The following is a 24952-nucleotide window of genomic DNA, read 5'->3' on the forward strand; positions in this document are numbered from 1 at the left end:
TTCTCGAGATGACACCTCGTTACTTGGAGTAATTGTAGTAACGGAGCTCGTGACCGAAACAGTAGATGAGACTTGAATTACATTTGCAGTGAAGAGGTGGTCGTCATCTGCAGTTGAAGTAAACGTTGAATTAGTGTGCACAACTTTCTCCACTTATGGTTTCAAGATCGACTTCAAGCTTCTTCGTAGTGAACCAACTGCAGGCATTTTTTCCTCGCTATCACAGTTTGGCATTGTAATACTGTGCACCATGTTTGCCAATTGAGCTCCGGTTGCTCTCGTTGTTGTGGGTAGTCCTCGTTGTTTGACTTCCAGTAGCCCGAGGACGGCGTTTCAGTCTGCATTGATGTCGGCTCTTATCGACCCGATACTTAGTGACAGTGGTTACGCATATTCAGTTTCTGCGTATTTCTCGAGCCGTTGACGAAACTTTTCTTCTTTTATAAGACTCTCACCGATGCAGACACCAACCTCTTTTTGTGCTCTTGCCAGCCGGCAGTCTTTTTGAAGCAGACTGACAATGGTGTTCTTTTGTTTTCGGAAAGACACGTGTTCATCTCGCACTAAGGATACAATTGAATTGAGACTCACCAATGAGAACTGAGACGCACTTTTCCGAAGAGTTGATTGCGAGTAAGGTGTAGGTTTTGCTTTTTGTTGCGTAGGAATCGAAGTGTAAGTACGAGTTGAAGATTGAATAGGAACATTAGCAACAGAGGGACTAGAGGTAATAGTCCTTTTAACTTTGTTTTTCGCAGAATCGTGGGAAGCTTTCTTTTTCAACATGTTTGCAAAATCAAACTGTATAGGACTGACCAAGGATAGTAATAAACTAAATCAAGTCCGGGTCGCCGAACCAAATGAAACGGCTGTGAACTCCACAGAGTAAGCTTGACAACGGCCTTGGTTCACTTTCTAACAACGTCTCTAAGGTCACTACAAGAACTTAGTAGACGTCTGGTAAAGGACTGTATCATTCATGGGCTGACAGAACTATAATGTAAAGTTAGTGTATGCCAACGGTTGATAAGTGTAGCGGTTGATATCTCGGAACCCTACCAAAAATCGAAAAAGCCGCTCCAATTGTATGAAGTACCAACAGTGGTCTTTAGTTGTGCAAAATTTCAACTATCTCCGACATCGCTTTAGTAAGCAGTATATTCGATTTTGAAATGTGGTCTAACTCAGGGATGAAATACACTTAAAGTCGACAAATTTGATGGCAAATTACTCATGTTAACTAATATGCTACAGCTTGAGATTTCAACAGTGACTCCACCGCTTCTTGGGGCTAATTTGCGTGATCCGATTGATCCCATTTGACCCAATGTATGTCGTCAGAACTTGGCCCAAATGTATAGGATCGCTCTAGCGGATCCGAGCTCAAGAGAGATTTTTGGCTTTAATTCAATCCCTTTTGGTTGAATTGGATCACAAATTGAAAATAACTGAGCAGTAAAACACTTTTGATTGTTCTGATTACAATTTTACAGCTGGTGGTGTTCGCACCATCGACAAATATACATTTTAGTGGGGTTACATACAGTAAATGTTAGAACTAGCCAAACTTCCGTACGGAGGCGGCCTCTTATTGGCTCAACACAAAATCCACTCAGAGAGGACTTGACAGAAAGATAAACATAGACAGCGGTGCGCACATAAACAAAAGAGCAAATGGACTTAACACCGCACAAATCAAATATATACTTATAAATCATGGATACTGAGATCAAATATACACGATGAGCAAATAGCCTTATGAGGCAAGATGTGAATCGTTTGACCACAATACAGGAAAAAATGAAAGTTAAACACTCAAAGGGGGATTATCTCGAAACAAATTAAAAAATATCAAATATCCCGAAAATTAATACATTGTTGACTTTTGACTGCAACATCGATAAATCCTGACTGCAACTTCGATGTAACATCGAAGAAGAACAAAAAAATCTTTTAAATTCTGAATTCTACGCTGGACCAGCTTTTTAATGATACCACTCACATTTCTCTGCAATGAATATATTGATCGGCCAAAATTGACTGAACAAAAAAAAACCCATTTGAGTATATAGTTCCTCCCCCCACAAGTGGGATTCGAACAATAAGAATAAATGGAGAAATAAAGAATTGATAGGAGAATGATTTTTGAAGTATATTTGCCCAAATTGTTACGGCAATTTTGCTCGAAGTTATGCGTGTTGCAACGGAATTCTCTCTGTGGATTTGCACATAACGTATGGAAAAATCGAATCTGCGAAACTCTTTACAACATAATGTAAGTTTCAAGAAAATGCTCTCAAACTTTTGAACCAAAACATTATTGAACTCAATCGGAGTTAAACATCATTTTCTCAGAGTAGAAATAACGACATCAGCTGAAAACTTTTGAATGTTCTCTAACACCTGATAGGTATCAGATTCATAAAAACAATAAAACTGATTTTGTTATAACAGTGCCACTCAAATACCAATTCAAGCGAACTTGAAATATAAATAGCGCAGACTCTATAATCATTTAGAAATTCAGCGACTCTGAAAACTGATTTACCAATTGGCCTTTAGCCTGAATTTGCCAAGAAAGCAGAGAGGTAAGGTGTGTGATTGACACGCTAATGATCGATAGTTCAATCCCCTGCCTCCGTGAAGCTGTCAACAAAATAATGTCATGTTTGAACTGGAAACTCTCAAGAAACACATGTTTGTCCTCATAAATGAAAATAAAGCGCATTGAATTTTTTCAGCGAACTGCTCAAAATTGGACAGAAAAATATATTGTAGGAAGCTAGAAGCACGCATTCTCGTTACAAAACTTATGATCGGGATATTGTGAGTCTCTGCAAAAAATGGCTGGAGAGCAACCTAGAGACAAATTGATGCCTCATAGTACTCATAACTTGAAAAAGTAAAAACCGCTTGAAAACAAACCCAACTTGAATTAAAACCCCAAAAACTTAAAACCTTCCTGATCGCATATTTCCCCAAAATGCATATGTGAACAGTTGTACTTTTCAGATGTGATCCATTTTCTCGCTCACAGCGTACCTTAAAAATTGACGAAATGTCTGATTTTTGGCCTCATGTCTTCTGACATTTTATATATTTCAGTTGAAAAAAAGCGTTTTTCTCTAATTAAACGCTGCAAACTGTCAGCGCAACAAGGAACTCACATCACATTGAAAGTTTTTAATGTTTTTTCTATGTTTTGACCATAAAATTGATCGGCATAATCTACCAAAAGAAGTAGGACTCTAGATCTGTCGGTGAGTGTAAATTAACTGAGCTCTAATATTTTCAATGCATTACTATGCAAAATTCAATTTGAAGAGTAGTTGAAACAAGTTGATCAGGTCAGAAAATTTCAGGAAAGGCTGAGAAGCAAGTTCTTATAGATAAATCAATAGCTTAGAAATCCAATGAAGTAAAAAAAAGTGTATTTGAAATCCTCTAATTTCGATTGATTGGTTCATGATGAATTTAATTTTTCTGCTGGATCATTCCGAAGGCAATTTGATGCCGCGAAGTGATCAATTCTTACGACGTGGTCTTTCTGAAAAAGTTAAAAGAAAGAATGAAAAAAAGAAAGAAAGAAAGAAAGAATGAAAGAAAAAAAGAAAAAAAGAAAAAGGAAGAAAGAACGAAAGAAAGAAAGACAGAAAGAAAGAAAGAAAAAGAAAGAAAAACGACAAGAATAAAAATGGTTGATTGAATATTGGCATTCACTTTAATGTGAACTTTTTGGCAAAGCTGGCTAAAATAACAAAATTTTTCGATTATAGGGTCGCCGATCGCGATCAAAAATAGCTACATTCCAGAATATAATTACTAAGATTTTTTTTCAAAATCTGTCCTATTCATATATGTCAGAAAAATTATAACTCATTTCCTAGTAAGATTCTTGTACGAAATCAGGGTTTTAATAAATGATCCTAGCTTGCATCGCTTTCTGGGAAAAAATGCCGAAACAAATGCGGAAAGATCATTGAGATCATTATTAATAAAAAAAAGGATGTTTTCCTTGGAATAGAATTCGTCGTCGCAGGCAGGTCCACATGGGCATGTGAAATCATTATTCCTGTATGCCTTGGACACGTTTGTCTGACAGTCTCGGATGAGTTTATTCCAGGCAGAGCAGAGAGGAACTGTTTCGTCATCTAAAACAATCAACTTTTGCATTACCAAGCCCTTTAACTAGTGAAATAAACTTTTAAAATAAGTGTAACAAACCTTTATGAAACAACATTGGTCTCATCTTGTCAAATTTAAAAACATTTCACAGAGTGTTTTTAATTTTGCATCTGTTAACTATTTTTTAAATGTTCAAGGTCAAATTGTTCAAGGTCAAACTTGCAAATTTTTGAGAATCAAATGGTTGAATTTGCAAATGTCCATAATCAAACGTGTACCCGGGCCGAGGAATGAGAGGATAAAAATGCAAGAAATGAGCGGAATTTGAGCGGAATAAAAAATGCAAGAAATGAGCGGAATTTGAGCGGAATAAAAAATGCAAGATATGAGTGGAAATTGAGCGGAATAAAAAATGCAAGAAATGAGCGGAATTTGAGCGGAAAAAAATGCAAGAAATGAGACGAATGGTCAGAATGAGCGGATTTTTGAGCGGAGTTTGAGCGGAAAAAAGCACGAAATGAGAGGAATGGTCGGAATGAGCGGACTTTTTAGTCTGATCAGAGGACGTTTCGAACGCACTTTAGTCTGATCAGAGGACGTTTCGAACGCACTTTAGTCTGAGCAGGGACGTTTCGAGCGCATTTTTGTCTGATCAGAGGACGTTTCGAGAGCTGAAATGGGTTAAATACTGTCGGAAAAAATCTACAGTTGAACTAACGAACAACTTTTTGAGATTTTCCAGTATGTTTTGGGTGTGTTCCCCTCCTCCTTCTCTCAACAGGGCTGGGGACCTTGATTTTGGATTAAACTTTAAATACTCGAGATGTGATAAAAGTACGCTGGGTAGCGCTAAAATGGTGGCCATGGTCGCCGAAAAAAGATGTGGCTATGGTCGCAAAAAATGGTCGCTAAAAAGAAATCAAATCTTGCAGTATCTTGCGGCTCCTACCGATATAATTCAATTAATATTTTGATAGGTTACTCAAAACAAACATTGACCATTTTTCAACAGGTTTGTCCGCCGTGCAAATTTAAGGAGAAAGATGCAGGGTCATATACGATTTGCATGAATTTCCGATACTCATACAATTTTCACGGAAAAATTTAAGAATATTAAAGTCTATTTTTATAATGAGTCCCTTCTAATCAGACAAACATCAATCAAAACCCAATCACTTTTCTTTCCTTAAATTCGAAAAACGAAATAATATTAAATTTACTCAATTCCAAACGTCAAGCCTAAATGGTATCATATGTTTTTCAAGTCCTATGGACAACTAATAACAATTAGTTTTCTGATACAACCTCAACTATACGCAAGAAAATTTGTTGGCTAGAAAAGCAGTAAGATGTTCTCAAACATAAATCCTCCGATTTATCAAAAGATATTAAAAAACCGAAGCAAAAACTGAAAACTATGAATCACAACTCTGATTTTAAACGGATGAAAGTTACTTACTTTACCACAATCCAGGAAAGCGTTCTAAGGATCAAATGATCAGAGATTTTTTTTTTTTGCAAATTTTAATGTAAAAAAATAACATTGGGCACAAAGCTTTTGTTTGTGAACAAAGCTTTAGTTTATTTTCAAACAATGGAAAAAACATATCAAGCACCATTTTGTATTTTAGAATTCACATTAAATAGTAAAATTGAATGAACTAGGTGGTATGAGGAGTGATACTCCAAACATGCAATCAAGGCAAAAATTTTGGTAAGCATTTCAAATACATGTTGTCCATTTTCTTTGCCAAATTGAAAAACATTTGCAGATTAAATGTGAGACTCCTGAGGCAAATGATATTCAATTGTATTTTAAGATTTAAATCAGCATCTATAATATCGACGTCGAACTTCAGATGACCAACTCAGAGGAAAGCATTCACATGAACATAATGTAAACGTATAAACTTATAAGAAAATTCTCAATTCATCAGGTGTTAATTTTCGATTCCATCATTCCAGAATAAATGAAGTTTGACGCCGCGTTTTATTCCGTATTTCTATCCAGGATAACCAAAACCACCACATGTCTATTTGCATCAATCAACTATGCAAACGCTTGCAATGTTAACTATAATTTTCACTGTTTTTACACGAATATCAAATCCATCCTGATCTCTTAGAAAATTATTGCTTATTTTTTCCAATTCATCAGATTTTTTTTCCAAAATGCACTTTTGGTTTGCATAAATTATTTTTTTGGCTATCTGAATCCCCAACGTCACTCGAAGTTTGTAAAATTGTATGTATCTTTACCATTTAAAAAACCATTCTGAATGTTGTAGAAATCATGTTAAACAATAAATACAAAATCCTACAGAATTTCTGTTTTAAAAATAGGTTTTATTGTATTACTTCCTTCTTTCTTATGTCGGTAGCCATTTTTCAGTACGTTGCAATTGTTATATATCGTCTTGTATTATTTCACACTTTTTTGTTTGCTTTTCACGTCCCAGACAATAAATCGCATTAGTCATAGCTTTCATCAAATCCAATTTCAAAATTTTCTATTGACGTTTTTCAAATGCTGTCTGATCAAAAAATTTGAGCATTAGATTAGAACTTAGATTCAGTGATAATTCTGAAAATGAATTTTCGTATCTTTTTCTTTTGAATTAGCAAAATAATACAGTAAACCAGTTTTCTTTTTTTTGTGATAGAGAACATTTAATCGCATTTCTAAATTAAAGGTTTTGATTCGTACATTTTAAAATCTTTCAAATGGTTTTTTTTGGAATCTTCGATAAAAAAAATATTTAATTCATTTTTCAACTCATTTTTCTCGATTTAAAATGGTTGATAGAGTTCTAAAAGCTTGAAACTTCGCAACTACCGGAGATGACTACAAGGAACCTATTGTCAATTTCAGATCTATCAATCTAAAAAAAGCGCAATTTGAAGTGAAGAAGGCGAAATATTAGATCTCAAGATACAACGTTTTTTTTCTCGAATACTCCGTGACATATCAATATCACTCATGTGAATTATTTTGGACTCTTGGAGCATCACTTATCTTCAATTCTTTTCGTATAGTCTCATCAATATGAAGCCCACTTCTGAATTTAAATTAATTTTGTGACCCTAGTTGAGAAGACCGAACAAAAACGACAAAAAATTTGTAAGAAATCTTCGGTATCCTCGATTTCAAACGTATGAAAGCTTCGATGTGTTCAGTTTGATCAGTATGATCGTTTCTGCAGCAAGAGATATTCGGTATGTCCGGTTTTACAAAATTCGGTATGTTCGGTATTTAAACATAAGAGATCGTTAGTATGTTCGGTTTTAGAACTAAATATTGTCGGTTTTTTTCTTTTAAATACCAAACAACGATACCGACAAAAATTAATAGAAAATTTTGTCACTTTTGGCATGAACGTTTCATTCTGGCCTGCCGAGAAGACATTTGAGAAGACCGAACAAAAACGACAAAAAGTTTGTAAGAAATTTTTGGTATCCTCGATTTCAAACGTAAGAAAGCTCCGATGTGTTCAGTTTGATGGGGATGATCGTTTTTGTACGCAAGAGATATTCGGTATGTCCGGTTTTACAAAATTCGGTATGTTCGGTATTTAAGAATAAGAGGTCGTTAATATGTTCGGTTTCAGATCTAAATATTGTCGGTTTTTTCTTTTAAATACCAGACAACGATACCGACGAAAAATAATAGAAAATTTTGTCACTGTTGGCAAGAAAAACGACGATACTGACGATTTCTTGTGTTTAAAAACCAAAAATTTCTCTACTAGGTGAGCCCTGCTCCTAAAAAATTGTGGGCAAGAGACATTACGCGGCTGCCCAACAAATATGTGTCACCTCGGAGTGTGATAACAGCTGTTTCGCATTTTCCATTAATTGCAAATCGTAACGTAAATAACTGAGGTTAAACTAGCGTCGAACAATTTAGTGTGAATTTAAGCTTTCTCTTCGGCATCAGCCGGTAAATTATTTTTGCTGCATCGAAAATGAGTTTAATTAGTCAAGGGTAGTCAAGTGTACCAACAAATCATTGCTATTTCAATTCGCTTTAAATTTTTGACCTTAGTTTTAATGCATGTGCATGAACGTTTTAGTCTGGCCTGCCGAGAAATCAGTTGAGAAGACCGAACAAGAACGACATAAAGTTTGTTAGAAATTTTTGGTATCCTCGATTTCAAACGTATGAAAGCTTCGATGTGTTCATTTTGATGGGGATGATCGTTTTTGTACGCAAGAGATATTCGGTATGTCCGGTTTTACAAAATTCGGTATTTTCGGTATTTAAGAATAAGAGGTCGTTAATATGTTCGGTTTCAGACCTAAATATTGTCGGTTTTTTCTTTTAAATACCAGACAACGATACCGACGAAAAATAATAGAAAATTTTGTCACTGTTGGCAAGAAAACGACGATACTGACGATTTCTTGTGTTTAAAAACCAAAAATTTCTCTACTAGGTGAGCCCTGCTCCTAAAAAATTATGGGCAAGAGACATTATGCGGCTGCTCAACAAATACGTGTCACCTCGGAGTGTGATAACAGCTGTTTCGCATTTTCCATTAATTGCAAATCGTAACGTAAATAACTGAGCTTAAACTAGCGTCGAACAATTATTGTGAATTTAAGCTTTCTCTTCGGCATCAGCCGTTAAACTATTTTTGCTGCATCGAAAATGAGTTTAATTAGTCAAGGGTAGTCAAGTGTACCAACCAAATCATTGCTATTTCAATTCGCTTTAAATTTTTGACCTTAGTTTTAATGCATGTGCATGAACGTTTTAGTCTGGCCTGCCGAGAAATCAGTTGAGAAGACCGAACAAAAACGACAAAAAATTTGTATGAAATCTTCGGTATCCTCGATTTCAAAAGTAAGAAAGCTTCGATGTGTTCAGTTTGATCGGTATGATTGGTTTTGTACGCAAGAGATATTCGGTATGTCCGTTTTTACAAAATTTGGTATGTTCGGTATTTAAACATAAGAGATCGTTAGTATGTTCGGTTTTAGACCTAAATATTGTCGGTTTTTTCTTTTAAATACCAGACAACGATACCGACGAAAAATAATAGAAAATTTTGTCACTGTTGGCAAGAAAAACGACGATACCGACGATTTCTTGTGATTAAAAACCAAAAATTTCTCTACTAGGTGAGCCCTGCTCCTAAAAAATTGTGGGCGAGAGACATTACGCGACTGCTCAACAAATATGTGTCACCTCGGAGTGTGATAACAGCTGTTTCGCATTTTCCATTAATTGCAAATCGTAACGTAAATAACTGAGGTTAAACAAGCGTCGAACAATTTAGTGTGAATTTAAGCTTTCTCTTCGGCATCAGCCGTTAAATTATTTTCGCTGCATCGAAAATGAGTTTAATTAGTCAAGGGTAGTCAAGTGTACCAACAAATCATTGCTATTTCAATTCGCTTTAAATTTTTGACCTTAGTTTTAATGCATGTGCATGAACGTTTTAGTCTGGCCTGCCGAGAAATCAGTTGAGACGACCGAACAAAAACGACAAAAAGTTTGTTAGAAATTTTTGATATCCTCGATTTCAAACGTAAGAAAGCTTCGATGTGTTCTTTTTGATGGGGATGATCGTTTTTGTACGCAAGAGATATTCGGTATGTCCGGTTTTACAAAATTCGGTATGTTCGGTATTTAAGAATAAGAGGTCGTTAATACGTTCGGTTTCAGACCTAAATATTGTCGGTTTTTTCTTTTAAATACCAGACAACGATACCGACAAAAAATAATAGAAAATTTTGTCACTTTTGGCAAGAAAAACGACGATACTGACGATTTCTTGTGTTTAAAAACCAAAAATTTGTCTACTAGGTGAGCCCTGCTCCTAAAAAATTGTAGGCAAGAGACATTATGCGGCTGCTCAACAAATACGTGTCACCTCTGAGTGTGATAACAGCTGTTTCGCATTTCCATTAATTGCAAATCGTAACGTAAATAACTGAGGTTAAACTAGCGTCGAACAATTATTGTGAATTTAAGCTTTCTCTTCCGCATCAGCCGTTAAACTATTTTTGCTGCATAGAAAATGAGTTTAATTAGCCAAGGGTAGTCAAGTGTACCAACCAAATCATTGCTATTTCAATTCGCTTTAAATTTTTGACCTTAGTTTTAATGCATGTGCATGAACGTTTTAGTCTGGCCTGCCGGGAAATCAGTTGAGAAGACCGAACAAAAACGACAAAAAATTTGTAAGAAATCTTCGGTATCCTCGATTTCAAAAGTAAGAAAGCTTCGATGTGTTCAGTTTGATCGGTATGATTGTTTTTGTACGCAAGAGATATTCGGTATGTCCGCTTTTACAAAATTTGGTATGTTCGGTATTTAAACATAAGAGATCGTTAGTATGTTTGATTTTAGACCTAAATATTGTCGGTTTTTTTCTTTTAAATACCAAACAACGATACCGACAAAAAATAATAGAAAATTTTGTCACTTTTGGCATGAACGTTTTATTCTGGCCTGCCGAGAAGACATTTGAGAAGACCGAACAAAAACGACAAAAAATTTGTAAGGAATCTTCGGTATCCTCGATCTCAAACGTATGAAAGCTTCGATGTGTTCAGTTTGATCAGTATGATCGTTTCTGCACGCAAGAGATATTCGGTATGTCCGGTTTTACAAAATTCGGTATGTTCGGTATTTAAGAATAAGAGGTCGTTAATATGTTCGGTTTCAGACCTAAATATTGTCGGTTTTTTTGTTTTAAATACCAGACAACGATACCGACAAAAAATAATAGAAAATTTTGTCACTTTTGGCATGAACGTTTTATTCTGGCCTGCCGAGAAGACAATTGAGAAGACCGAACAAAAACGACAGAAAATTTGTAAGAAATCTTCGGTATCCTCGATTTCAAACGTAAGAAAGCTTCGATGTGTTCAGTTTGATCGGTATGATTGTTTTTGTACGCAAGAGATATTCGGTATGTCCAGTTTTACAAAATTTGGTATGTTCGGTATTTAAACATAAGAGATCGTTAGTATGTTCGGTTTTAGACCTAAATATTGTCGGTTTTTTCTTTTAAATACCAAACAACGATACCGACAAAAAATAATAGAAAATTTTGTCACTTTTGGCATGAACGTTATATTCTGGCCTGCCGAGAAGACATTTGAGAAGACCGAACAAAAACGACAAAAAATTTGTAAGGAATCTTCGGTATCCTCGATTTCAAACGTATGAAAGCTTCGATGTTTTCAGTTTGATCAGTATGATCGTTTCTGCACGCAAGAGATATTCGGTATGTCCGGTTTTACAAAATTCTGTATGTTCGGTATTTAAACATAAGAGGTCGTTAGTATGTTCGGTTTTAGACCTAAATATTGTCGTTTTTTTTTCTTTTAAATACCAGACAACGATACCGACAAAAAATAATAGAAAATTTTGTCACTTTTGGCAAGAAAAACGACGATACTGACGTATTCTTGTGTTTAAAAACCGAAAATTTGTCTACTAGGGGAGCCCTGCTCCTAAAAAATTGTGGGTAAGAGACATTACGCGGCTGCTCAACAACTATGTGTCACCTCGGAGTGTGATTACCTCGGAGTGTGATAACAGCTGTTTCGCATTATCCATTAATTGCAAATCGTAACGTAAGTATGAGGTAAAACTAGCGTCAAACAATTTAGTGTTAAGTTAAGCTTTCTCTTCGACATCAACCGTTAAATTTTTCTTGCTGAATCGAAAATGAGTTTAATTAGTCAAGTGCAGTCAAGTGTACCAACCAAATCATTGGTATTTCAATTTGCTTCAAATTTTTAACCTTAGTTTTAATGCGTGTGCATGAACGTTTTAGTCTGGCCTGCCGTTCGACTCATAGCTAAATTTGTTCTGTTTCATCTGTCTGGTAAAACTTCTTGATTTTTCCGGACTGATACTTTTCATGGGTCAGTTTCGTCTCAATCATACCCAATATTTAATTCAACCATAAACAATTTTTAAGACTTTAACATACTTCAGCTAAAATCAAAATTATTGCTTATGATCAAACAGTCCAAAATATTTGAACTACGTAGAATTGCGACTGTGTGAGCAACTGCCTACCTTTAGGATTAAACAAAGCAGAATCTCCCCTCTTCGTGACCCGCGTTTGCAGACAATCCTCTGCTGGGTCTGGAGCTATGTATAGCTTAGATGAAAGATAATGCTACCCCCCCCCCCCCAGAAAAAAATAGACCAGAAATTTTGTACAGGCATTAAGTTAATTATCACATACCGTAGTAATCGGTGACGCATCCACATTTAAAGAATGTTTCTGCTTCGATACAATATCTTTCACAAGCCCTCTGGTCATATCTGGGCCACCTTCTGGTATAGGCAGTGTCCAAGGCCACAAACTGAGGCCACTCTTCCAAACAACTGCCGTATCTACAGAGGACAGAAAACATCATTAGAAGGAAAGCGTAAGTTTCTATTCAATGTTCAAGAAATTTTGACGCTTTGGGTTACCCATTTTGAGTTTTGCAACCAAAGTCGGCTCTGGTATTACTGATTTGCGTCACGATATCCAGACCGATATCGGCTCCCGCCAGACCAACTTGAGTTGCACACTGGGTTGCGAGATCTACTTGGGTTGCGCATTGGTGGTGCCAGACAAATTTTGGTCACGCACTGGTGTTATCCCGATTAGAAATTTAAAACTTTGAAGTAATAGTAATCATTGGTATAATTTACAGTTTTCACAATAGAAGACGTCACTTCATGTATATGGTTTCTTGTTCCAAACAAAGAATAACTCGGGGCTTCATTATCTCCACTTTTTCTGTGTAATTGAACGTTTTCTTGGTTGAATCTCTTGGTTCTGAGTAGACATTCCAAACTCTCGAAGAGTCTCTGACTGGTCGGTACAGAATCTGGAAATGAGTCTGCTCAGACAAAGCATATCATACCACGAAACTCTCCAGGCCCTATACAAAATCAAGATCAGAGTGTCCAGACTCTGTGCAGAGTTCTGATCAGACATTCCAGACCATAGGCAGCGCGCTGATCAGACAGTGCGACTATGAATGGTCCCTGATCAGACTTTCCAGACCGCAAGTAATCCAGCTCGACTCATGGTAAAGGTCGCCATTTACCACGCCGCGAGCGTGATCCTGGATGATCTGATCCCAGCTGGTTTCAGTTCCCTCTGCGTACGATATTTGAGATATCGATCAAACTCAGTAAAGGTAGAATATGGCTGAGAGTAAGTATAGTTTTGATTGTTAGTTTAAGGAAACAATTTTTGCCCTATTTTAACTCCGAATTTTAAACGATAGTATTCGTCAAATTCGCCTAGCACGCAATTCAAAAACGGCAAATCCTACGTATGGAATTGCGATTTGTAAAATATAGCTTTTCAGTGGTTTGTTTGAACGTTATTGTTAAGAAAAGTAAATTCAATTCTGGGTTCACATTAGCTCATTTTCACTTTCAATATTTTGAGATATTTGAGATAAACAGGGGTCTCAAATATCTCAAAATATTGAAAGTGAAATTGAGCTAATATGAACCCAGAATTGTATTTACTTTTCTTAACAATAACGTTCAAACAAACCACTGAAAAGCTATATTTTACAAATCGCATTTCATTACGTAGGATTTGCCGTTTCATATTAGCTCAATTTCACTGTCAATATTTTGAGATATTTGAGATAAACAGGGGTTAACCTACTAGCCTTTCAGAGCCGATATCATTTCCTGAACATCTTTCCTTGGAGCTGGTAACAAGTTGCAAAAACCAAACTTGACCTCAATTTTTAGTATTTTTATAAACCGGGTGGGGTGTCCACTCCACTACTATCCAACAGTGAGACAACTATTAATTCAAAAGAAATTTTAAAGTTAAAAACCCCATTAATTTTTCCAGAAGTTAAATTATTTACATTTATCTCCCTAAAAGGGCATCTTAAACCTCCATAATTTTTAGTGCAATCTTTTCGAACCGAAGGGCTACACCGTGCCGAGAACCGTAATTTTACAGGTGACGCCAATAACAAGAATTTTTTGTTAGAAGTAAACAAATTGAGAAAGCTGGAGCATATAAATCTTGAGATGAAATGCTCCCAGGTTCTGCTTTTATTAAATGATAATAATTGTCCATCAAATTTAACCAAAGGTTTTTTTCAGATTGTTTTTGCTGTTTGAAATGTCAAAAAACTTCATCCAGGGAATGCAGAAGACAGTCTCAAAAAATCTCATATCGGCTGTTGGAACTTTTACTTTGATAATAATGGATCGAGTATTTGCTACTCCCTTGAAAAGTAGACAGAGCTTCTGTATGCTAATGGGTTTCAATTTTTAAGTACTGGACTGTATAAAGCCGAATGTCTACATATTATATGATTTCTTGTAAAAGGTGTAAAACCACTCTTTCGGAAGTCAAGTCATTTCGGTATATAAGCAACAACGTGTTATTAGAACAAAGCAACGTATAAGCATTATAATATCAAGACGTACAAACATACAACGTAAGCATTAACGATCAATGCAACAAGTGAAAACTTAGACGGCAAGGTTTTTTCGATGCTCTTTTACTGGTTTTTTGTCTGATGTCATTAACGTCAAAATCAGTTCGTATTCAATCGGCAAGTGTCTAGAAAACCTAAAAATATTAAGCCGAAAACCAGCTTAATCGATACATATAGTGGTAATATTTACTGAAAATTAGATTAAATGAACTTTTTCGGAACTTTCTACGTATATTAGAACGTTTTATTAATTTAGAACGATTTCTGTACGCATTTAAATACAAAAATAAATACTCAATTCTGATTGGTTAATATTATTCGTTCATTTACTTCGTAACATCCTCCAGCCCGGAAGAAGATGTTGGGAAAACTGGTACAAGTTTTACAAGCGGGCGGACGAGTGAATGGTCGACGTACGTGAAACGGCGGAGCGCGCGACGCTATCGGAGCCGTAGTGGAGTTCCACAATCCGAGCGGTTTGGTAGTAACCCCTAGGGTTGGTTTCTTCAACTATCCAAACCAATTCACCGGTCTTAAGGTGTTGCTCGGCAGGCGTCTGCCACTTAGAGCGTCGGTTCAGCGTCGGTACGTACTCTCTGACCCAACGGGACCAGATCGCATTAGCGTACGACTGCGCACGGGCGTAGCGTTTACGATGGTCAAGCTCATTATTGCCGACAACAGACGGAATACCGGTAGAGTATTCTCCTAGAAGAAAGTGGTTGGGCGTTAAAGCGTTCAAATCGCACGGATCAGCGCTTACTGGTGTTAAAGGACGCGAATTGAGAGCATTCTCCACGAGACAAAAGGTAGTATGCACTACCTCATCCGTGAGGCGACGCGTGCCAAGAATAGTATACAACACGCGCTTGAAGCTGCGTACCAACCTCTCCCAGATACCACCTTGATGTGGTGCGCTGGGTGGATTGAATCTCCATTTTATACCTTTGTGAGCGAGCTCAGCTGCAATGTTGACAACGTTCCACTTTTCAATACTTTCTCGGAGTTCTTTCTCCGCTCCAATAAAGTTAGTGCCATTGTCCGACCAAATCATGGCAGGTGTACCCCTACGTGACAAAAACCGCTCAACTCCCATAACACAAGAACTGGTGTCCATGGATGTAACTATCTTGACATGGACAGCGCGAGTAGTGAGACAGGTGAAGAGGAAGCCCCACCTTTTCTCAGTAGTACGGCGGACAGTAACATAGAATGGCCAAAAGTAGTCTAAGCCAGTGTTCGTGAAGGGAGGAGACTGGTAAGCAAGTCTCTCCTTAGGTAAGTCAGACATGATTGGTTGCATAGTTACAGCTTGGAGTTCTCGGCATCTCAGGCAGTGTGCTTTGATGGAACGCAAGGATGATCATAGTTTCAGTTCTGTATAGTGTTCCTGCACAATTGATCTTAGGTATTCAACGCCTTGATGATAATGCTTTACGTGCGTGTGTTCAAGAAACAGTTTTACAAACGGATGACGTGCGTCTAAAATGATTGGATACTTTACGTTAAACCCAACTTCAATTAACCGCTTGATGCAGCCCGAGGAACGGATTAGCCCATTTGGACTAATAAACGGTGAATGTGGAGCAATTCGGCTACTCCGTTTAACGAATTTATTGTCAAGAAGATCTTTTCTTTCGGTTTCAAAAGACTCTCCTTGCACCAAGTACTGTAGATGACGCTCGGCTTCGTCAAGCTCAGTAGGGTCGGTAATGCTACCATCGGGGTTACGGTAGCCGGCATGTTTCGGCAAAAGCCGGAGAACGTATGCTGCAATGCGCAAGTACTTTTGATAAGAACTAAACTTATCAAATGGGAATAACGACGGAACGGGGGTTATCTGTTTTTTAACAGATTTAGCGAGAGAAACACTGTCTTCTATGATGACTGCTTGGTTGACGCCAAGTTTGATGTTATTAATGACGTCTTTGTTCGGCACGAAAGGGAACCTTGAGTTTGTTAAGAAATGTGGACCATTGACCCAACTGCTTAGTTGCAAAATCTCAGCGGACATTCCACGCGTGCCAGCGTCAGCTGGATTATCCTTAGTTGCGACGTGGTTCCATTGGTCAACGCTGGTATACTCCAAAATTTCACAAACGCGGTTTGCAACAAAGATTGGTTGCTTTTCATTTGAGTTTATCCACTGAAGAACGGTCGTGCTGTCTGTCCACATGAATACTTGGTTAACAGTTACAGTAAGTGCCTGAATAATTTCGTTCTTCAGCCGAGAGGCAAGTAGAGCTGCTTGCAATTCCAGTTTTGGGAGAGTCATTACCTTCATTGGCGCCACGCGCGCTTTCCTCAAAACAAACGCAAGCTCTGTTTTTATCTTGCCCGTAGGAGTTGTTACTCGGGCTCGAAGAAATGCAACGGCACTAAAAATATCCTGAGAACTGTCACCGAACATATGCAACTCTATATTATCAAAGGGTCCGCTAAAGTAACTTCGAGGAATTTTGATGTTTTCAAGCTTTGTTAAGTCCGCACTCCAAACCAAAAATCTTTGAACGATATCCTGTGGGAGCTCGTCATCCCATTGTTGTCCTGTGACACGCCAGATGACTTTTAAGAGCAGTCGCGCACCGACGGTAAACGGTGCGACAATACCAATGGGGTCAAAGACTTAGGAGACAAGACTTAGGACCAAGCGTTGCGTGAGGGACTTGGTGATAGCGCAGCTTGTACCCCGACTCACAACTAAAGTGTCATTAGTGTGATCCCACTTTAACCCTAGCACATGCGATGAATCCTCCTGACATGAAACAATAACCTTGGGCTCAGTAGTTTGAGGGGAACCATCAATTCGGTCAGCCAGATTTGGTACATTGCTTACGAACTTTGTAAGCTTGAACCCACCGAGATGGAGAAGATGTACCAATTCCTTCGATCTATTGATGGCTTTCTCGGGAGACTCCACTGAGTCAAGGTAATCGTCCATGTAGAAGTTTTCAAAGACGGCTTTTGCAGCTTCGGGGTAAAACTTGTCATTGTCTCTCGCAGTGCGTTGTAATGCATAATTGGCGCATGTGGGCGAGTCTTTAGCCCCGAATATGTGGCGCGTATATTGATACACTACAACATTAGTTGTGGGGTCCTCCCGCCACAGAAAGCGAAGTGATGGTTGATCTGATGGTAATACGCCAACCTGTAGAAACATTCCCTCGATGTCGGCAGAGACGGCATATGGATGCTGTCGGAAGCGAAGATGTACGTAAATAAGGTTTTGGAGCAGATCAGGGCAAGTGAGCAGATATTTATTCAGTGAGGCGCCATGAAATTTTGCTGCTCCATCGAGCACCCTACGCACCTTACCCGGTTTGTTCGGGTTTAAAACCGGATGGTGGGGTAGGTACCACTCTTTATCGGACCGGCCCTCAACCTTGTGAGCGTCCGGAACCTCAATTACATACCCCTTATTTAGGTCTTCTTTGATGGTACTAGTATACTTCTCTCTGAGGTCTTCATCCTTGGCCAAACGTTTTTCGAGCGGTTTTAGTTGCACAAGGGAGGAGAAGTAATTATTTGGGAGCTGGATGTTGTCTGCTGCCCACAGCATTCCGGCATCGTATCTTAGGCCATTGTGTATGGTGGTACTCTCAAGGATCTCGTGAGCCCTTGCGTCTGCTGCAGATCTGGAGTCGACCTGCTTGTTTGCCCCGAATGATTCAATGTCGTACCATGACTTTACTTGACTTGCTAACTCATTGTCATGTTCGATATTCACTTTAAAACACGTTGAGGTTAAACAAGAACTTGATGGTAACGGACCGCTTAAGACCCAACCTATGGGTAAGCGTACGGCAACGGGTGAACGCTTCTCATCGGCAGAGAAGTGTTCTAACGGGCGGATGGCGTGATAGACATCTTGTCCGAGTATCATCTCAATGTCTTTATAGGAATATGTCACGGGATCAAGGACTGCTAAGTGTGGGTAAGTCTCCTGCAAGGCTTGTACATTAATTATATCAGAGCCGACGTTCAGACTCTCTTTAACGAAAGGTTTGACGGTGAATGGTTCGAAATGTTGATGTTCTCTTGGTTTCACAGTAACTTCAACAACCCTAGTATCAACTACTTCTTCGGTATTAATACCCTTGACAGTTAGCTTTAGTGCTTTACCGTGCAAACCGAGTCTATCTGCGAGACTACCGGCCACCCAAGAGTTACTGCAGGCGGTATCACACAAAACTAAAGCCTTGGTATCCAAACCGGACGAATTGACCAACTGCAATTCCGTCACCTGAAGGAGCCCCTTAACATCAGTAACAGATGACATTGTGGTAGTCTTATTAGACGGCTCTTGAGTAGTGGTTGCTTTACTTTGACCTATGTTGACAGAAGACTGGATGGTATTGGGATTTGTTGACTGTTTTGTTGGGAAAACCCTATCTGCTCCATGCAATAGTGTGTTATGCGAACTATTGCAACCCTCTGCTCGGCACTTTCTTGGTTGAGGGCACTGGCGGAACGTGTGCTTGTCCCTTAAGCACGAAAAGCAAAGTTTGTTATCTGAAACCAACTTAGCTCTCTGGGTTGGAGTCTTTTCCTTGAAAACTCGACACTCCCATAGCCGGTGGTTACCTTTGCAAACAATGCACCGAGAGTAAGTGTTTGTAGAAGAAGATGGCATTTGCTTCTTTGTTTCCCTTTGTTGTGAAATTGATGCAAATACTTTTGAGGCTGTTTTGGTCTTGGTTACTGAAGTGATGTTCTATTCAGGTTTGGCCTTGGTTGCGCTTTGTTTCATAAGATCATGGGCCTCAGCCTTTTCTTTAAGCCAATCGTTAAAGTCAAGGAGAGTAGGCTTGACCCAGTGCTTCTTAGCCGTAAAGAGTGACCATGACTCTTTCATGTTTTTTGGTAACTTCTGTACCGCTTGGTTAAGTAGGGAAGCGCTCTTCAAGTCAGCATCATATGATAATGACTTGAAAACCCCAACGAGGCTGGATATGGCTGCAGAATAGTTAATGATGTTTTCACTATTGTGCATTTTAAGAGGGGGAAAGTTGCTTAGTTTATCCAAGTGTGCACTTACGACTGCCTGTGGCTGGCCAAATTTACGTTCCAAAGTCCTTAGTGTATCCTTGTACATTAAACCACAGTAAGCAAACTCGGCGATTGCAATCTTTGCTTTACCAGTGACGAGTGTCTTAAGGTATGTCAATTTAACGTCATCAGTGAGCGTTTGCGAGTCAATCGCGCTTTTGAATTGACCATACCACTCGTGTCATTGTAATGGATCGCCATTATACTGAGCAAGTTTCCATTCTGGCAAGGGGTCATTTTTCTTGCTGTTTATTGCGTCAGCCAACTTCTTAATCAATGTCGCATTGTCCGGTATCGGAGGGGCAGGTGCAGACACCTGCGGACCACTACAACTCAACGGTGTGGGCCCAACATAAGGGTATGCTGGCTGAAAAACAGGAGTGGCTAGACCAGGTACAACATTACTAGTAGTCGCATTGGGGTTTTCCTGCTGTGCACCGATGGTGGTTGCATATCAATCAAAAGGGGTGAATTCGAATATACTCGTTGTGGAATATTAGTGCTTGAGGGTGCGATATGGTTGTGTATATTTGGAGGCAGACTATTCACGGTGGTTGTGTCTTGGTTGACTATTGACGGTCTGTGCTGTGGAAACCGCCAATGACTCATATTTGGCAAAAAGTTTTGGCCAAGAGGAATAGTGGGCATATTTGGGACAGGCGGATCAACAGAACGTACAACTTTGTGTACTCGGTTATTATTATTTTGAAAAGTTTCGTTGACGAGAGGTTGATTACTCAAAGGGGCGTGTGGGATGGGAGCAGCCATGTTAGGTGCGAAGACTGGGTTCGGAATGGGAAGGTCGTTAGGATGAGCGGGTTCGGAGTTGTGCTGTTGAGTGTTTGGACTTGGTGGGGCGCTTGGGTGCGAGGGAACATTTATTGCGGGGGCTGGATGATTTGTTGACGGAAAAGGAGGAAGAGTGGCGTTTGGTGCTCGGGGGACAAAATTAACTTGTTGTCGGGAGAATATACGCGGGGCCGAATCATTCTTAGGAAGACTTGATGTTTCAGGTCCCCTTGAGAATTGAAGTTGTGCGTTGGGAATTAACTTGGAGGCATTATTTTGATTTACTAGCGGTGCGAACGGCTGTGGTGGAATGGGCTGTTGAATGGGTGGTGAAGAAGCCCCTGGGGCGTGTACAGAAGGCGGGTGACTATACGCGGTTACTTGGTTGGTTATGCTTGGAAGCGCCATGCCTTGTTGGCCTGTTTGATCCATTTGCGCCCTCAGGTGCGCCTGGTACAACGCCTGTGTGTTAGCAGCAGCCAAAAAATTTTCAGGTGGAGTATAATAGGGGTAGAGTTGCTGCAAGGTCTCATTGATTAAAATGTAATTGCCTCGACAGTTTTTTGGAATGGAATGCCTCGAAACTTCAGTGTTCTGATCTTCCACTGTTTTGCCGTTGTTGTGGCTAGGACATTCTGGAGGGTCAATCATAACCTGTGGTTCACTAGTTTTCTCCTCATTGTGAAAACTTAAAGCAAAAGAGGTGTTGATCCAGTTTTGGACAGCCTTTTCACTTCTCATTGAGCTCCTAGCACTTGCAGTTGTTTCAGATTGGCTACCTTTTGAAACGGCGTCCAGCAATTCAAATTCTTGCAGAGTTGCCTCTGCCAACCGTTTCCTGTTGCTTTCTTCCAGTTCATCTAATTCCATTTGCTTTTTCTGTTTAGCAAGGCGAATGGCTGCCTCATTCTGTTTTTCAATTTCTTCGCGCTTCATTTTAGCGATTACATAGTCATGTTTACGCTGACTAGATGTTTTTGATGAAGTCATCAGTGAGGGAAGTCTAGAACGAATGGGAGCCCTTGGTTCCTGGAACTCACTCAATTTATCATCAGCAGAATTGATGTAGTTTCTTGCTGAAGCGAGTATCTTGTCGTTCTTAGTTGTCTTTGCCTCCACGTAAGACTCTAATGAAGGAACAAGTGCACTTGGATCCTCCGTTTTTCCAGCAAATGCAATCAGGTCCTCATTTTTGTCTACAACAGTCATAAATGCTTCGTTGCACTTTGTTACTAGGCGTTCAACTTTCACTCGCCTACTTTGACTATTTATACAATGAAGAATATCTTCATGTATAGCATGCAATTCAGCTTCACGCTTTGACCTGGCAGCGTACAACTTTTTGACTTTTTGATCAGGACTATTAGACATCACGGTATTATTATTTCTAAAGACCAGCAAACCTGCCACTGCACACGGTTATCTATTATATGCACACTCCAAACAAATCAAATCCACGCAAAACAAAACCCAACGCAAAAGACACCAAACACAGCACACTGTAGACAGTCTGTAAAACAAAGAGCAGAAAAGGTCGTCGAGCACACAGTGCCCGACAAAAACAGAAGTGGAGCGCTGAACGCTATGCGGTCAACGCGGGGGGAGACAAAAGACACACGGGAAGTCGAGCAAGCAACGCGCGACGAAACTGAGACGTTTCGGACTGGAAGTAGAGCGAGCAACGCGCGACGCAACGAAAACGGGACAGACGAGAAATTGAGCGAGCAGTGCGCGACGTAGCGGAAACGGGATTTGCGGGAAAGCGAGTGAAAAACGCGAAACAACAAAACGGGACGGTGCAAAAGAACGGGCGGGAAATGAGGTCGGAAAGAGCTATGTTAGCAGACCACAGCAAAAACTCATCCAAACAAACTAGCCGTAACTCCAGAACAAACTTAAGTCACACCCTAGGAAGAAAGAGAGAAGTTGCTGCAAGACAATCTAATGTAGTTCATTATGGGGCTATAACGACAAATTTAACGACAAACTAATTTACGGCAATGCAGTAGTACACTAAAAGAATGTAAAGGTCAAGAAATTTACTAGCCGTAACTCTAGAATAAACTTAAGTCACATCCTAGCAAACCCAAACCACAACAAACAATCAGCATACTAACGGTATTAAACAAACTACAGCAAAAATGAATAAACTACAATAGTGTATTTGTAGACTAAGACAGTTGGAAAAGTCGAGAAACACTCCAGCCGTAATTCGAGAATAAACTTAAGTCACACCCTAGAAAGCAACAAGACCAAACAAACTACCAATCATACAGGTACACACAAACATACAGCAGCAAAATCAAAATACTGCAACGGGAGGGCTAGTAAATCCGTAAAGTTGAATAGTCACAGGACAATCCAGCCGTAACTCGAGAATAAACTTAAGTCACATCCTAGAAAGCCATAAGACCTAAACAACAATTCAGCATACTAGAATACTCAAAATATTGCAACAAAAACACAACATACTTCATCATATATGACAACATGCTAAATCGAAGGAAAAAATTAGGCGGAGAAAAACAACTCTGAATGCAAGAAAAACGGAATGATTGGAAACGAAATTGAACAACAAAATTTTTGGGAGGGCGACGTTGATGAAAAATGAACTGAAATTGTGAACGGCGGAGTTAAGGAACGAAAAAAAGCGGACGGTACGGTACGAAAACGAGATACGAAATGATGATTTTTATATGGGCCAGAGGTTGTAATTTTTTTCACACCTTTCTCTGTATTGGGTTTAGATAGTTTGGATTGAAAATAATAATTTTGACGAATTTGTCAAAATTTTACGCCTTTGTCCACTTTTTTCAAATTCTGGTCAATTGTTGTTGCGAATTCTTGATTACGGAACGGTAATCCAGTAAACTGGACGGTTGAAAGTACTGTTTATTAATATTCGGTATTGATTTTCTATTTTTTTTATTATGCCACAAAATTGACCAAAAATTTTCAAATTTGAACAATTTCACATTTTTCTCTCATATCTGAGGTTAATTTTTGCTATTTGACCCTAATGGACCAATTTGTCTGAATTTCCCGACTTTCGACCAAAAATTTTCAAAATCGATGTATTTTGCTCTGAAGTTTCTCAGCTCCCTTCTCCAAAAATTATACTACTTCGCTGAGACTTGTCGTGATAGTACTACTTGCTTTTCTTTACAATCTGGCGGAAAAGGATTAGTGAGTATCAGAAGCTTTTGATCAAACTCCGAACCTTGATGTTTTTTAAGCTCAAAAAATTCAACTGTGGGGGTTAATGGTGACTTTTTAGCGATGATTTTCACGGAGTTATTTGACTACATAACCCCTTGAAAATGTCTTTGAAAGATATCAGGGGTTGGGTTACTTGCCGTCTAAAATCGTTTGTAATCAATTCACTGCAAAAAAGGTTCTGTTCTTACAGTTTTTTCTGAGTACATGAGTGTTCAACTCAGCTTCTTTGAAGAGATGTGAGTTCGAACAAAGAGCAAGGCATAGGGCGACAATTAATAATTTTCGTCATAAAAAAGCATCACCAGGTAGCCATTCTTGGAAGTGGGTGGAGTAGGTGCCGAACAGCTCATCTGAGTCCTGATCCTTGTTACACACTTTAATCGAGCTGAAAGCTACATCAAGACAACCTACTGTGAATTTGGCTTGATCGTTCCATACTGGGTTGTAACGAAACGTGTCCTTTCCGTTACTCTAGTGCAAGAGTAGAATGGGAAATGAATCAACAGCACAACCCACTTTCAATTAAAAGCAAAGGTCAGATAAAGGGACAATTAATTGAGTGACTGGATCAGACAGTAGCTTGAAGAAATACAAACGAGTCAAAAGCTGAATGAACGCGTTTGAATATATCCGTTGTCTTTAATAGTGAGTTCTGAAGATTTGACGCTAAAATTGGCTCTTATTTTGGAGCGGCACCAATGTCAAGGGTGTAAAACCACTCTTTCGGAAGTCAATTCATTTCGGTATATAAGCAACAACGTGTTATTAGAACAAAGCAACGTATAAGCATTATAATATCAAGACGTACAAACATACAACGTAAGCATTAACGATCAATGCAACAAGTGAAAACCTAGACGGCAAGGTTTTTTCGATGCTCTTTTACTGGTTTTTTGTCTGATGTCATTGACGTCAAAATCAGTTCGTATTCAATCGGCAAGTGTCTAGAAAACCTAAAAATATTAAGCCGAAAACCAGCTTAATCGATACATATAGTGGTTATATTTACTTAAAATTAGATTAAATGAACTTTTTCGGAACTTTCTACGTATATTAGAACGTTTTATTAATTTAGAACGATTTCTGTACGCATTTAAATACGAAAATAAATACTCAATTCTGATTGGTTAATATTATTCGTTCATTTACTTCGTAACATTTCTCGAAGTTAATCTGATTAGCTACTTGCCAGTTCAATTGGTTCAACTTTTCGGGTTTCAATGATGAGTTTAGACCTCGAAACCACAAAATTGGCAACGTAGTCAGCAATTAACCATTAAAAAAAAAATTCCCTATACTTATGTCCTATGTGACTACCAAT

At 38.8% G+C, this 24952-nt stretch overlaps 1 protein-coding gene across 1 annotated transcript in view; it reads right to left on the bottom strand.

The window, feature by feature from the left end:
• The window catches only part of LOC142343090 (uncharacterized), a 58834-nt gene that overhangs the window by 11637 nt on the left and 22245 nt on the right, over positions 1-24952 (bottom strand). The window contains exons 10-11 of the mRNA XM_075394777.1: positions 12342-12493; positions 4012-4151 (exon numbers count right to left, since the gene is read on the bottom strand). Of these exons, the coding sequence (XP_075250892.1) occupies positions 4012-4151; positions 12342-12493 (292 nt within the window). The remainder of the gene's footprint in view (positions 1-4011; positions 4152-12341; positions 12494-24952) is intronic.

This window comes from Convolutriloba macropyga, chromosome 7, assembly GCF_964194025.1.
Source record: "Convolutriloba macropyga chromosome 7, txConMacr16.3, whole genome shotgun sequence".
Lineage (NCBI taxonomy): Eukaryota > Metazoa > Xenacoelomorpha > Acoela > Convolutidae > Convolutriloba > Convolutriloba macropyga.